Source organism: Choloepus didactylus, chromosome 3 (genome assembly GCF_015220235.1).
Source record: "Choloepus didactylus isolate mChoDid1 chromosome 3, mChoDid1.pri, whole genome shotgun sequence".
NCBI classification, from domain to species: domain Eukaryota; kingdom Metazoa; phylum Chordata; class Mammalia; order Pilosa; family Megalonychidae; genus Choloepus; species Choloepus didactylus.
In genome coordinates this window covers 140495232-140511016 of record NC_051309.1, presented here as the reverse complement: position 1 = coordinate 140511016, position 15785 = coordinate 140495232, and the positions used below count along the sequence as shown (strand labels likewise).

General features: G+C 34.8%; 1 protein-coding gene across 3 annotated transcripts in view; it reads right to left on the bottom strand.

Moving 5' to 3' along the window:
- Positions 1–3452: 3452 nt before the first annotated feature.
- Positions 3453–15785, bottom strand: part of LARP1B (La ribonucleoprotein 1B) — a 221445-nt gene continuing 209112 nt past the window's right edge. For all 3 annotated transcript variants that reach the window (XM_037830640.1, XM_037830638.1, XM_037830639.1), the window contains 5 exons: positions 13137–13297; positions 12542–12686; positions 7827–7936; positions 6865–6992; positions 3453–5436 (listed from right to left, as the gene is read on the bottom strand). In XM_037830640.1, the coding sequence (XP_037686568.1) occupies positions 5191–5436; positions 6865–6992; positions 7827–7936; positions 12542–12686; positions 13137–13297 (790 nt within the window). In that variant the 3' untranslated portion in view covers positions 3453–5190. The remainder of the gene's footprint in view (positions 5437–6864; positions 6993–7826; positions 7937–12541; positions 12687–13136; positions 13298–15785) is intronic.

Sequence of the window (15785 nt, the reverse complement as noted above, 5' to 3'; positions counted from 1 at the left end):
CAGAGGATATTCTTGCAAACATTGGGGACTATCAATTTAGCAGGCTGAGCCCTTGATCTTGGGGCCTACCCTTATGAAGCCTGTTACTGCAAAGAAGAAGCTAAGCCTATTTATATTTGTGCCTAAGAGCCACCCCCAGAGAACCTCTTTTGTTGCTCAGATATAGCCTCTCTACGCCAACTTGTCAGGTGGACTCGCTGTCCTCCCCCATATATGGGACATGACTCCCAGGAGTGTAAATCTCCCTGGCAACCTAGGACATGACCCCCAGGGATGAGTCTGGACCCCGCATCATGGGATTGAGAAAGCCTTCTTGACCAAAGGGGGAAGACTAATGTAACAAAGTAAAGTTTCAGGGGCTGAGAGATTTCAAATGGAGTCAAGAGGTCATTCTGGAGGTTATTCTTGTGCATTATATAGATACTCCTTTTTAGTTTTTTGTGTATTGAAATAGCTAGAAGAAAATACCTAAAACTGTTGAACAGCAACCCAGTAGCCTTGATTCCTGAAGATGAGTGTACAACTATATAGCTTATATAGTGTGACTGTGTGGTGTGAAAACCTTGTGGCTCACACTCCCTTTACCTAGTGTATGGACAGATGAGTAGAAAAACGAGGACAAAAAAGTAAATGAATAACGGGGGGGTGGGGGTGTTGTTTTGGGTGTTCTTTACTTTTATTTTTATTATTTTAATTTTTTTTGGAGTAATAAAAATGTTCAAAAATTGTGTGATGAATGCACAACTATATGATGATTCTGTGAAGAACTGATTAAATACTTTGGATGACTGTATGGTATGTGACTATATCTCAGTAAAACTGCAAGGAAAAATAATTATCATGTGGTAGGCAGTGGTTTCTCAGACCTTACACCCAAGGCACAAGCAACATAAGAAAAAATAAATGGGACTTCCTTAAAATTGAATACTTGTGTGCTTCGAAGGACTTTATCAAGAAGGAGAAAAAGCAGAAAATGCAAAGGGAGAAAATATTTGGAAACCACATATCCAATAAAGGTTTAATATGCAGGAAAAAAATATAAAGGAATACTCAACTCTACAATAAAAAGACTAACAACCCAATTAAAAAATGGGCGAAAGATCTGATTAGATATTTTTTCCAAAGAGGAAATAAAATGGCTAAAAATCACATGAAAAGATGCTCAACATCACGAGCTACTAGGGAAAAGCAAATAAAAACCACAATGAGGTATCATTTCACAACTACAAGAATTTCCACTATTAAATAGATAGAAAACTACAAGTGTTGGAGAGGACGTGGAGAAACAGGAACACTTATTCACTGTTGGTGGAGATGTAGAATGGTACAGCCTCTGTGGAAGACGGTTTGGCAGCTGCTCAGGAAGGTAAATATAGAAATGCCATATGATTTGGCAATCCAGCTACCAGGTACACAGTCAGAAGAACTGGGAGCAGGAACACGAGCAGACATTTGCACACCAATGTCATAGTGGCATTATTCATAAGTGCCGAAAGACGGAAGCAACCCAAATGCCCATCAACTGATGGATAAACAAAATAGTTACATACGTATGATGGAATATCATTCAGCTGTAAGAAGGAATGAAGTCCTGATGCATGCTACAACACAGATGAACCTGGAGGACATTATGTTGAATGAAATAAGCCAGACACTAAAGGACCGATATTGTATGATCTCACTAATAAGAACTAAATAAAACGAGCAAACTCAAGGAGCTAATACCTAGAATAAAGGTCATCAGAAGACAAAATAAGAATACAGAATGCTTAATTTGTGCAGAATTTTTAATAAGGTTAATTGTAAATGCTTGGAAATGGATAGAGGTGATTGTAGCACATTATTGTGTGCATAAATAAAAGTGCTAAATTGTGTGACTGTAGTTGAAAGGGAGGTTTAGCATTGTATGTATCACTAGAAGGAAAGCTAGAGGATGAAACATGGGACTATATAACATAGTGAACCCTGTTGTGGTTGATGAAGATGATTAATAGTACAAATACTAGACTGTTCTTCCATAAATTGGAAAAAATGTATGTCACAACTACAAGGTGTTGATAATAGGATGGTATATGGGTAAAAATGCACCTAATGCAAACTATGGACTGTAGTTAACAGCAGTATCATAATATTCTTCCATCAATTGTAACAAACGTACCATAATGAAGCTAACTGTCAATAATAGGGGGCTTCCCAGAGAACCTCTGTTGCTGCTCAGATGTGGCCTCTCCCTCCCAGCCAACTCTGCAAATAAACTCAATACCCTCATTCCCAATGTGGGACATGACTCCCAGGGGTGTAAGTCTCTCATGGCATCATGGGACTGAAAATGCCTTCTTGACCAAAAGGGGGAAAAGAAAAGAAATAAAATAAATTTTAAGGGCCAAGACATTTCAAATAGAGTGGAGAGGTCATTCTGGAGGTTATTCTTATGCATTATATAGATACCCCTTTTTCGTTTTCAGTGTATTAGAATAGCTAGAAAGTAATACCTGAATCTGTTGAACTGTAATCCAGTAGACTAGATTCTTGATGATGATTGTATAACTACATAGCTTTTATAGTGGGACCATGTGATTGTGAAAAACTTGTGACTGACACTCCCTTTATCTAGTGTATGGGCAGATGAGTAATAAAATAAAGACAAAAATACATATAAATAATGGGGGTGGGGTGGGGGCAATAAGTGGTATGGGATGTTTTGAGTATTCTTTGTTTTTATTTTTATTCTTTATTTTGAAGTAATGAAAATGTTCTAAAATTGATTGTGGTGATGAATGCACAACCAAATGATGATACAGTGAGCCAGTGATTGCATATTCAGGATGGATTATATGGTGTGTGCATATAGCTCAATAAAATTGTATTAAATATTTTTGGAGTAATGAAAATGTTCAAACATTAACTGTGGTGATGAATGCACAATTATATGATGGTACTTTGAACAACTGATTGTACACTTTGGATGATTGTATGGCATATGGATATATCTCAATTAAAAAAATTGAAGGAAAAATTGCATTAAAAAATAATAGGCAGTATAAGGGTTTTTTTTTTTTGAGCTATGAAAATGTTCTAAAATTGATAGTGGCAATGTAAGCACAGCTCTGTGATTATACTGAGAGCCACTGATTGTACAGTTTGAAGAGACTGTAAGGTGTGTGAATAAAACTGTTTTTTAAAAAAGTCATGGTGTAGAAATATTAAAATATTAATGACATTAGGAAACATTCACCTCTATTAAGTGAAAAGAGCAAGCTATAATGCTGTATGTATAGCATGAAACCAATTTAGTTTTGTCTTCTGTTTTAAAACAGTACTTTATTTTCTTCCTTGTGCATTTCTAAATTTCATCGTGTACATGTATTACTTTTAAAATCATATTAATATAAAATTACTAATTAATACACATCACAAAATTCTTGATTACTGTATTTTCATATAAAATATACAATTTTACAATCAAATTTACACTTATTTAGGTGGGTAGAAATAATCTTGGATTATTAAATACAGATTTCAGATGTATGCATTCAACACTAAAAAGCATACTGAGAAAAAATTTTAGATAATTTTAAAAGACCTCTTAAAACTTTGATAAGCATGGTTTAGAAATTTCTCACTGAAAAACCAAAACTACATACCTACTTATGAAAACATTTAAAAATTTATTATTGTAATTCACTTGTTCTGCATTCCCTTTCCAACATCTCTAAGTATAACCTGTTTTCTGAATATTTAAATTTGACTATTCACAATTAAAGCATTAAAATTATCCCCCAAAATATTAAAAATTATAAAACTGCAGATTATTTATGCATGGCAACCTAATGAAAGTCTTTTATTTACTGATGAATAGCCCATTTATCCAAAGATTGTATGTATTTCAATGTTATCATTTATAAGAAAAAGACATCCACTTTACTCAAAAAGAAAATAAATTAATTTAGTGTATTGAAACTGGCTGATTCTGCCAATATAAGAAAATGTTTGTGAATCATGTGCTAAATAAAAATGGTTATAAGTTTATAACTGAAAAATAATGCACAAAATACAAGTCTTTTTACTAGCAGAATTTGGATATTACAGCTTTTCAACTACCTTCTAAACAAAAAAATTAAAAATCAATTCAAATTATTCAGAAAAAGTGCTTTATTTTTTAAAAGTCCCACAAGTACTTAAACTATCATTTACATCAGTTGCAATAGCAATAAAAATTAGAAATCAATTTGCTATATCACTCTTGAAACACTTAATGAGTGTAAAACAAAATTTAAAGAAACAGAAAGGAAAACCAAGTACTCTTTTTAAATTGAGGATAATCTGACTGCTTATGATATACCCACCTGCAGATGTATAAACAGCAGATACATTCAAAACAGTGCAAGATTTAATTAATTTAGGTCGATATTCCAACCAATCTCTATCTAGTTTTCAATTACTTGTGCAAGTTTATAAAGAATATCACAAAAGTAAATCTCTCCTAATATGTAACCAGCTGATGCTGATTCAGAAAACTCCACACCAATACAACAATAACTATGGAAATCATGAGGTATGTCTGGGGAAAGAGGCATGGGCGGGGGTGGGGAGCAGAACCCAGCATCCAAAGTGCATATACTTCAGTGTAACTTCAATCTTGTTATATATTTTTACTTTTGTGTAAAAAAAAAAAAAAAAAGTTCCTTTTAAACTATACATCTATAAGAAAAGTAAACGTATCATTTAATATTTTTCCTGAATTTAAAAAATATATACGTAATCTTTCTTTGTTTTTTATAAGTTCAAATATGAGTTGACAGTGGAGTAATTGGATTCTTTAAGAAAGCTGTATAGAAGAGATGAATACAACATACTATATCTTCTTTAAGAAGTATGAGCTGAAATGTCAGGCATTCCCTGGGCTGTTGTTTTGTTTATAATTAGGAATGCTGTTCATGTAAACAATGGCTTTGGAAAAGAAATACTGAGACTAAAATACGTAACTAGAAGGTATCTATAAAAGGTCCCCCAAACTACCCTCGTTCGCGCAATCAGGGAAAACGCTTTTAGGATTTATCTTGCTAGAAAAAATGCTACCCACTTTTCTTCCTTTTTCTTTTTCTGATTCTCACAATTAAGCATCAGATTTTTCCCAAATAAATACTGATGTAAATGTTGGTTTCAAGGGCAAACAACTTTCATAAGAGTCTATTTCTCAGGCAATTCACCATTTGTTGAAACTGAGGCAGCACTGTTCTGGTGCAAATTGTCACTGGACTCCTGTGAAGTATTCCTTCTGGGAGAGTTTATTGGGACCTGAAGCTGACTGGCAGATGTAGGCTTAGCAGCATTTGGTGGCTTTGTAGAGGAATTAGATGGAAGTCTATGATGACTACTCTCCTCACCAGAAGTAGATGAATGTCTTTTTCTTCCAAATTCTTCACTAATAGGGGGCTGTAAATCATGAAAGACAACAACAGTAGATGATTTTACTGTTTTCCTCTCTTCAAAATCTAAGGCCAGACTTTCCAACAAGGAGGGGTAATTATAGTCGTGCTTCAGTAGCAAAAACTTAAGAGCAATTTAAGGTATTAAACAAATTTTCTCCCAAACTAAATCAGAATTTTGCTCATTCTTTCACTCAGCACATGTTTATTAAGCTTCTTTTTTTCTTTTAGGGCATAAATATAAGGCTGGGTTCCTTGCCTCCAAGAAAATGTTTCAGACAGGTCCTTTTCCTTTTTATTAAACTTCTGTCAACAGCAAAGTATTTAGAACTCTAGTCCTTTCCTTAATTCTAAACTCCTATCTTCGGCTTCCTTCAGTTAATTATTAGTAATAATTAACTAACAGATAAATGAATACAGTAGAAGGAAAAAAAGATGCCAAGTCAAATAACCTTCGGTAAGCTTTAAGGTTTTTCTAGGATTCCCAGGATAAGAAGGGTGGAGAATATTATTGATGGTACTACACTTAAATACCTTCAAACTTAAGTACCCGCATCCCCTCAGACTGCAAGAGGGAAGAGGGCAGGCAATGAAAAGGTATTTGGAGAGAAAGTAAGACAATAATCTCCTCCAATCTTCCATTGTATTTAAAAAAAGAAGGTCTGAATTCTTACCTTCTGTTTAGATAGGGCAAGAGTCACTATCATAGAGCAGGGATGCCTTTTTGATAGAACTGGCTGGGTGACTCCAGGAAAATAGCTCTTAATTCCAGAGACACAGGGACTTCTATTAATTCCATCCCTAAGTCATCAGAATCCATTTACACAAAACTACAAAACAAATTACAACACTAAGCAGAGATGACCTGGCCTTCCTTCCACCTCTCTTTTTGTTCTTTTTTATTTTTCTTCTTTCATTATTTTTGTTTCTCTTCTTCTTCCTTTTCCCTTTATCTTCTTTTGCTCATCTCATTCTTTTTTTTTTTTTTAATGCTTTCCTTTTCCTCTTGAAATCAACTTGTATAAAACCTTCTCCCCTACCTGCACCTATGTACATAAGATTCTTGCCTTAATTTTATTAAGCAGGAAACTCCAAATCCATATCAGCACATTATAAAAACTTTATATGGATATAAAAGTATGTTAAAAAAGGAAAAGTTTTCAAACTGCTAGTGAAGAATTAGTAATGTACCCACATTATTAATATAAAAATTAAAATGAACTGACATTTGCAATGTGGTTACATAAGATGTTAATATTTGGGGAATCTGGATGATCAGAGTACATGAGAATTATTTATACTATTTTTACACCTATTTTAAAGTTTGATATTTCAAAATAAAAATTTTAAACTTAAAGTTAAGGAAGACATTGAAAAAAGACTAAAATTTAAGAATAATAAGAATACAGAGGAGAGAAAAGGACTTAAAACTTACATCAACATGGAAGTCTTCTAACCTCTTAAAACTACAGAGGTATTCCTGAAGTTTTGGATCAACAGACTGCATCTTAGATTGAGAATATTTTAGATAAGCCCAAAACTTTTCTAGTCCATAGAGCTGACCTGGTAACAAAGAACACAGTCTAAATCATACAGAATTTTTTTTAAATGATGCATAACAAACATGATCCTATCAGCAATTTAGAAATCATTTATCTTCCAATATATACTTTATCTAGATTTTCAGAATACAATATGTAATGAATTGACAATAATGGTAGCTAACACTTATTGAACATTTGCTATACAACAGGCATTGTAATAGTGCCTGGTATCTTCCAATATATACTTTATCTAGATTTTCAGAATACAATATGTAATGAATTGACAATAATGGTAGCTAACACTTATCGAACATTTGCTATACAACAGGCATTGTACTAATGCCTGGTTATATATCGACCTAATTTGAACCTATATAACCTTATAAAATAGATGCTTTTGTATATATTATAAAGAAACTAAGGCTAACAGGGTTAAATAACTTGCCCAAGGTCACACAGTTACTAAGCAGTGGAAGTGGGATTCAGACCTAGAATCTACCTTAGAGGCTGCACCCTTCACAACTGTGCTACCCTACATTTCCAAGATACCTGCTGATGTTACATAGCATTTTCATGTAATGGAACATCAGTGAGTAGCCATGTTTCTCAAGGGGATAATGAAAAATAGGACTCCATAAAGGAAACATTTGGGAGCAGCTCTTTTCCAACACCACACAGGCAGGGCCTTCTTACTACATGGCGTCCAAATCCTTCAAGAAACATAATAATGGCCTGAAGGTCTTAAATGGTCTGCCCTGAAAAAAAAAAAGCTATGAACCCCCTCCCTATTCATTGATAGACTCAGATTTACAATTATCAAATAGAATGACTTTTTTTTTTTTTTTTTTTTTACCAGATTCATAGTCCTTTTTGGTTTCTTCTTGGAAATCCTTAAAAATTTCTTGCCTGAATTTTTTTTCCAGTCCATAACTATAAAACCTGAACAGACATTCTAACCCATACCTGTGGAAATAAAAGGTTTATAATAAAATTTTTGCAGTGACAATGCAAACATTTCATATTTACCAACACTGATATATGCAAACAGGGCACAAATAATCCTAAACAAAAAATAAATTTTTAAATGTATTTAGTTTGTAGTATGCAGATTTTTAGCTGAGGTGGTAATTAGTAATCCATAGCTGGTTTTGCTCTTTTGTTTACTTAGTCATAGTACCTCATAGAGGTATACTGGAAAATTGCAGAAAGAGGCAGCCTTTGGACAGATAAAGTAGGAGTTCTTTGAAGGGCAAAGTATCTCTCTGAAACTGGTCAAAAGACAAATTAGGAATGTTTTAGATTTTTCCCAAATTAAAGTTATAATGGTATGTTTGTACATGGTATTAAATACTCTTGAACATAATCTTTATTCTGGAAAGATAAAGACCATATGTTTGTGCACTAGAACCTAAGTGTGACTGATCCATTCAACAATGAGACAAAACTAATTATATAGCCCCCAAGAGAACCACCCCCCAACTTCAGTTATGAAGTACAATTAATAGCAGATATTTTGCTAAAGAGATGCAATCACTAGATAAATCAGAAAACAAATGTTCTTGTTTCCTACATAGGCTCAACTTTCAACTAATGTTGATAAGCAGAAACCATGAGAATGGACAAGGCCATTAAGACAGCCACAATTAAATAATCTCTCAGTTAAAATCCTTAAACTATTCTGGGTACCTCAGTGGCCAGAGGTTACGAACTACTTCATTATCAGTAACATGTTGCCTGTTTGTTATTCACAGTAAGAAGGTATGTATGTGTATCTTTTGTAAGCAGTTTATTTATCAGTTGGAGAGTAACAGTCTGTCCAAAAGAATAAATAGGTTTCTTGGTAAGCTGCCAAGAAAAATATAGCACTACCAACTATACACTCACACACTAATCTGAGCCCTGCATTTTGGTAGCTATTAAGTGATGCTATTTTTTGAGCTTATATAAACTGAAGATTTAGGGTACTAAGGACTAAAGGAACACCAGCTCAGAATAACAATACTTGCCTTGACACTCCTTCTATGGGATCGTACTATACTGGTATCAGTGGTTCTCAACCTTGGCCACATACTAGAATTACCTGGGAAGTTTTTAAAAAATACTGTTGCCCAAGTTCTGCTCCAGACCAATGAAATGAGAATCTTTGGGGGTGATGGGTAAAGCCTAGGTCTCTTTTTTTCTTTCCTTCCTTTTCTTCTGGGAAAGCAGAGTTGAGAACTTGTGGTTTTCATCAAGAGTGCTGGTTTGCAACTGCTATGTACCCCAGAAAAGGCCATATTCATTTAATCCATTCCTGTGGGTGCAGACCTATGGTAGGTGGGACCTTCTGATTAGGTTGTTTCAATTGAGATGTGACCCCGCCTATTCAAGGCGGGTCTTAATCCTTTACTGGAGTCCTTTATGGGAGGATAAAAGGCAGAGACATTTGGAGACAGCTTAGAGAGAAACGTCCCAGAGAAACAAGCAAGGACCTACAGAACTGGAGGAGCCAAGAGAGCCACTGAAGCCAGAAGCTGAAGGCAATGGAACCTGGAGGGAAGGACCAGCAGACACCAGCCATGTGCCTTCCTATGTGACAGAGGTGTCCTAGATGCCAGTGATCTTTCTTTAATAGAAGGTAACCTCCTACTGATGCCTTAATTTGGACATTTTCATGGCCTAAGAACTGTAAATTGTAACTTAATAAATCCCCATTATAAAAGCCAATCCATTTCTGGTATATTGTATTCCAACAGCTTTAGCAAACCCAAACATCAAGTGAATGATATTTTAGAGGAATGCCAGAATTCTTAGATTATTGGTAAAGGCCAATAGAGTACTACAATATTTGGATTTATAATCTTATTTCTTAGTAGATCATTCCAAAGACCAAGAAAATGACATTAATAACAACCTAAATATGCAGCATAACTGCCTCCTTGAGTGAAAAGGAGGGACAAATGACCAGCTCTCTCAGTTATCATTTACTCATTCACCTCTCATTGTAAGACACCTTATGAGGAGAGGAAAACAAAGGCTTAGAACTAGCAAGAAATAATCTGAATGCTTTATCTCTGAAAATGGGGATAATAAAATCCTACTTTTCAAGAACAGATAATATTTATAAAGCTGGCATACTGAAGATATTTAATAAATGCTCTTTCTCTTTCTTTCTATCTCTGTCTATCTCTTTCTGTTTCTCTCTCTGTCTCTCTCTCTTTCTGTAATCATCTTACTGCTACTTCAGTCAGTATATCTTACTACTCTCTTCAGTCATGTATTTAGTACAGATATTCTTGCTAGTAACAATGGCCATTTATTAAACACTTACTAGGTAATAAGTTGAGTTCTTTAGATGTCCTGTTTTGTTTAATCTTCACAATAACACCATGAGGGCATTATTATTTTCTCTCACTTTATAGTTAAAAAACCTGACACTTAGTGGAATTATAACTTGCCAAGGTCACAGTAAGTTGATGGGCTAGGAATTAAACTTAATTTCAAAGTCTTCAGGTGCTTAACCACTGTGCAGTACCTCCCAAGGAATAGAACTAGTTCAGTCTAGGGTTGGATACTGCAAGAACAGCCCAAAAGTATAAAATGGTGTTAAAGTTACAAGAAATACACACTGAGTACTACAAGAGGAACACTCAACCTAGACTTTGAATTGGGATGAGATCATAAAGTTATTAGAAAGTCCTCAGAAACCAACAGAAATTGTTTGCATAAATAGCAAAATATGACGACATTAATTAGAACTATGGCTTTAAAACTTTTCTGATCAGTTCCCATAGCAAGAAAAATATTTTACCTTGAGACCAAGTAAACACATACATCTATATATTTGTGTACAGAAAAGTATATATGGTTTATAAAACAATTCTTAAATTTATATGTGTATATGAATTGTGAAACAAATTTAACTTTACTATGTTCAGTGCATTTTGATATTTTCTATTGTATTTGTTTTAAGCAAGTCAGAATACTAAATTGATTTTACAACCCACTAAAGGGTAGCAAACCACAGCTCAAATAAGAACACTGAGATCAGGGATGGTAAATTTTGCCTTTTGTGCCAATCTGATAAACTGGTGGTAGCTATTAATGCCATAATAAGAAAGATTGTAAATGTGAACACAAGAGCAATACTGAACAGTGCTGGGACTGATCAGAGATATCAGTCACGGACAGAGAAGACGGAAGTAGAGGTACATGTATCTGCCATCCCTGATCTAGATAAACATTCTAGATAAAAATTAAATGAACCTTATTTTTACACAAGCCAGTACAAATATAAATTATGCGTTTTTTCAATTCAAAAAATTCCCAGCATCTTATATTCCTCTTGAAGATCACAATATCTAAATTAACAAAATATTCTTATTTGGGATTAACAAGAGGAATCCACTTTTAGAACTTGAAGAAGGGTAAAGTTAGGCAAATACTGTTGAGAGAAAAATTATCTTCTTTCCTTCTTTCTATCTCTTCTACCATACTCTCCTTACCCAGAAATAAACAGCCTACATGGATCTACTTTGTGTTCCTCTACACTTTCATAGTCTGGTCTCACTCAACCTTATAGGCACTCTCAAAGCTTCCCCTGAACATATCTGAAAGAAGCAAGGTCTAAGTTGGGACAAAAAGAGCAGGAGTTAGCAAAGCAGAGGTAAGAAGAAGAGAACTAGAAGTAGAGGTTAAGAATATGTACAGACCTCCAAAGGGCAGAGAGCACAGTTCATTCAAAGAACATTTAGTTTAGTACCACTGCTGCCTAAAGTACTAAGGACTAGTGGAAAAAATTGAGACAGGATAGGTGAGTCAGGGACAAATCATGAGAGGCTTTTCTTTTTCTTGGGTCAAGGAATCTTAACTTGTTTGTCTCTAAGCATGTATCAATTTGGGGATATATGTGCACATGCAAGGAAGTTTTATAACAGTGGAAAAAAGGAGAAAAATCTTGTAATTTCAGTTAGCTTTTGTGCCAGCAAGATTGCAACCAGTGATCCCCACCTCTTGATATCCACATCCTTCTGCAACTACCTTAGACATTGTACCAGGGTTGTTTTCTGTGACCAATATGATATGGTAGAAGTGATACCATGTCACATGCAAGATTAAGTTATAAAAGTCCCTGAGGCATCCATCTTGGATGTGCTCTTTCTCTCTCAGATCACTCCCTCTGGGTAAAGCCATGTCCTGAGCTGCCCTACAGGGAGGCCCTTGTGGTGAGGAAATGATGCTTCCAACTAATAGTCACATGAGTGAGCTTGAAGAGGATCCTCCAGTCCTAGGCAAGTCTTCAGGCACGGCAGCCCCAACAACGTGATTACCAATTTCAAGAGAGACCCCGAGCCAGAACCACCTAGATAAACCATCCCCAGAATCTTGACCATTAGAACTAATAAATGTTTGTTGTTTTAAAAGCTTTAAGTTTGGGAGCAATTTGCTATGTAGCAATAGAAAACTAATACTGCTTTTTGTCCAATTATTTGGTACTACTTTCACAGTTCAGTCAGGCTATTTCAGTAGTAGTTTTTAATATTCTTTTAAAACTCCCTCCAATTGTAAAAATACTAAAAAATATTTGACCTGTAATTTTCTTTTGCATCTTCCCAAGCAAGTTGTCTAAATTCCTCATACATTTTTTTATTGAAGTGATCTCTGAGGAAAAAGGACCAGAAACGAAAGAGGGTATTCATTTCTTGGGACTGGCCAATTCCCAAGCGTTTTCTCTCTGGAAAAAGTTAAAATAATAAAATGTTGTTAAATTAAACTTACTTATTAAAGTCAAGACAGTAGACATTTTACATAACAAAGAGGTTGAAACATTTTACGTAACAAAGTTTGAAAAATATACTTAGGCTTCTTCTAAACAGAAGACAAATATTAATCCATTTTCTGACTTGCTGCTTAATATCTGGGCAAAAAACTTATTTTAGGGTAAAAAATTAAACTGTACATGTTTGTCAATAGTAACACAAAGAAAATACTAAAGTTTATTTCCTAGTATGTCTGAGCTATAAAACACATGAATAAAGGATAGATATAGACACATTTACGTAAGGTATTTATAAGTATAACAAAATAAAAGAATATCTTAACCTGATATTAAATAACACAATTTGAAATTATTGTAATTATATTTCGATTTTAAATATCACTAGGTAAAGGTCAAGCATCTTACCACTCAGGCATCGTCGACGATACTTGTGGTAAACTTGTTGAGTAAAGCCATTTTCCTTTAAAAGTTCATGAGAAGGATGCTGGAACTTTGGGAATGAATGAGGAGTACATCCATAACTTCCTACTAGCGGTGCACCTTCTGAAGGCGAGACATTTGAACTGCTGTTTGAGGAAAGGGGGAAAAAAGCCTTCAAACTGAAACACCAAGAGCCAAGTGTTTAAACCAATTTGTACTACTTTTGTTCATTATTAGGAGTCTGAACAGTAGAAAAGACATCAGTGCCTGTGCCAGTTTGAAACTGTTATGGACCGCAGAAGAGCCATGATCTTTTAATCCAATCTTTTTGGGTGGAACCTTTTGATTGAGTGTTCCCACGGAGGTGTGACTCATCCAACTGGGTGAGACCTTTGATTAAGTCATTTCCAATGGAGGTATGACCCCATCCATCCAGTGATTAGCTCACCGGAGTACTTTAGGAGAGCTCACAGAGAGGGGAAGCTCAGAGAAGCTGAGAGAGACATTTGGAAAGAAACTAAGATACATAATCTAGAGTTTGCCCCTGGGAGAAGCTAAGAGCAGACACAGACCCAGATGCTTGGAGATGCAGACAGAAGGATGACTGGAGATGCTAAGCTAAGAGATGAAGCCCACAGTTTGCCCCTGAGAAGCTAAGAGAGGACCCCTAGGCGCTTAGATGCACAGGAGCTGAAGAAACTAAGAGAGACAGAAGCCCAGAGACATTTTGGCGAAACCCATTTTGAAACCAGAATCCAGGAGCAAAGGACCAGCAGACACCAGCTACATGTCTTCCCAGGTAATAGAGGTGTTCCAGCCTTTCTTTAGTGAAGGTATCCTCTTTTGATGCACAAAAGCAACAGTGAGTAAAACTGTTGATAGGAATCAAGGCAGTGTCACCAAACTGTACTTACTAGTCAATGTATTCTTCACCACCATACACTGGCAGTGCACTTGTGCCAGTAAGTTGTGAGCTGAACTAACTGCTTTCTTCATGGAACATTATTTTTACTTGAAAGGGCAGTCAACAAACTATGACTATTCAGACTTGATTGTCAGGCATTTTCTTGCAAATTAACAAAATGAGCCTGTAATTTTTCAAGGAAAACAACCAACAATATTTGTTTCCAAAGATAAAACTTGAGCTTTCAAACAAAAATCATGATTTTGGAAACCTAGTTTTCTGCCACCATGAGCCTGATATTCCCAATACTTAAAGATTTTGCTTAAGAAATCAGTGGCCATTTTTAAATGGATTTTTAAAGTTGTATAATGAAATGTGTCAACATTTAGAAACCTGTATAAATAAGTGAATCAGTTTTTCTAAATGATCAATGCATGATAAGACAAAACAGTACAAAGGCAAAAGAGCTATTCAAAGTATAAAAGAGACAAATGGTTTTAACGTAACAGTAAAAACAGCCCTCTGAGTACAAAATGTTCATTGATGTTGTTTGAGATTCTACATTTCAACTAACTTTTAAAAAACTCACTTGTTGAGCTTTGACATAGTATCAAAGAAGACCAAAAATTATATGAAAAGGCTATTAAAACACTCCTTCCTTTCCTGGATTCCTTTACTTCAATGAAATCAACAAATTTTAAGAAATTGAAAATAGAAGCAGTTAGAAAATCCAGGTGCCATCTATAAACCCAAACAAAAAGTTTTTAAAACTACAAAATGATGTCATTCTACTAAGGAAATTTTTGTTTGGGAAAATATAACCATTTTTCATAAAATAGATTTTATGTTAACATATAATGGGTTTATTTTGTTATTTTTAAATGAATAAATATTTAATTTTTTGTTTTAATCTTTAATTTGGTAAATACTGATATAACTCCCATAAACAAAAGCCTTTGAGGTCCTCAGTAATTTTAAAAAAAGTATCTAAGGGTCCTCCTTTCTCATACTTTATACAAGAAGTAACTCAAAATGGATCAAAGACCTAAATATAAGAAACAGAACCATAAAACTCCTAGAAGAGAAGCTCAATATTCCATTGCATGTATACACCACAGTTCACCATTCCGTTCATCAGTTGATATACCCTTAGGCCACCTCCATCTACTGCAAATCATGAATACTGACACCATAAACCCCTCTGGGCAAATGTCCATTCGTATCTCTCTTTTCAGTTTTTCCAAGTATATACCTAATAACCGAGTTGCAGGACCATATGGCAACCCCACACTTAGCTTCCTCTGGAGCCACCACACTGCCCTCCAGATGGGCTGCACCATTCTACTTCCCCACCAACGGTGATTAGATACATCCCTTTCTCCACATTTTCTCCAGCACTTGTATCCCTCTGTTTATTTTTTAGATGGTTTTATTCACACACCATACATTCCATCCTAAGTAAACAATCAGTGGTTCCCTGTATAATCACATTGTTATGCATTCACCACCACTATCTATATAAGGACATTTCAATTTCTTCCATAAAGAAAAAGGAAGAGGTAAAAAAAGCAAAAACAGAAAAGAAAGAAAAAAAAGACAACTAAAAAGCAACAAAAGAAAAAATAAAATTTAAATTAAATACAATTAAAAAGTCAGACAACAAAACCAATGCCAAGAATCCCATACCCCACCCTTATATCCTCCTCTTATAGACATTTAGCTTTGGTATA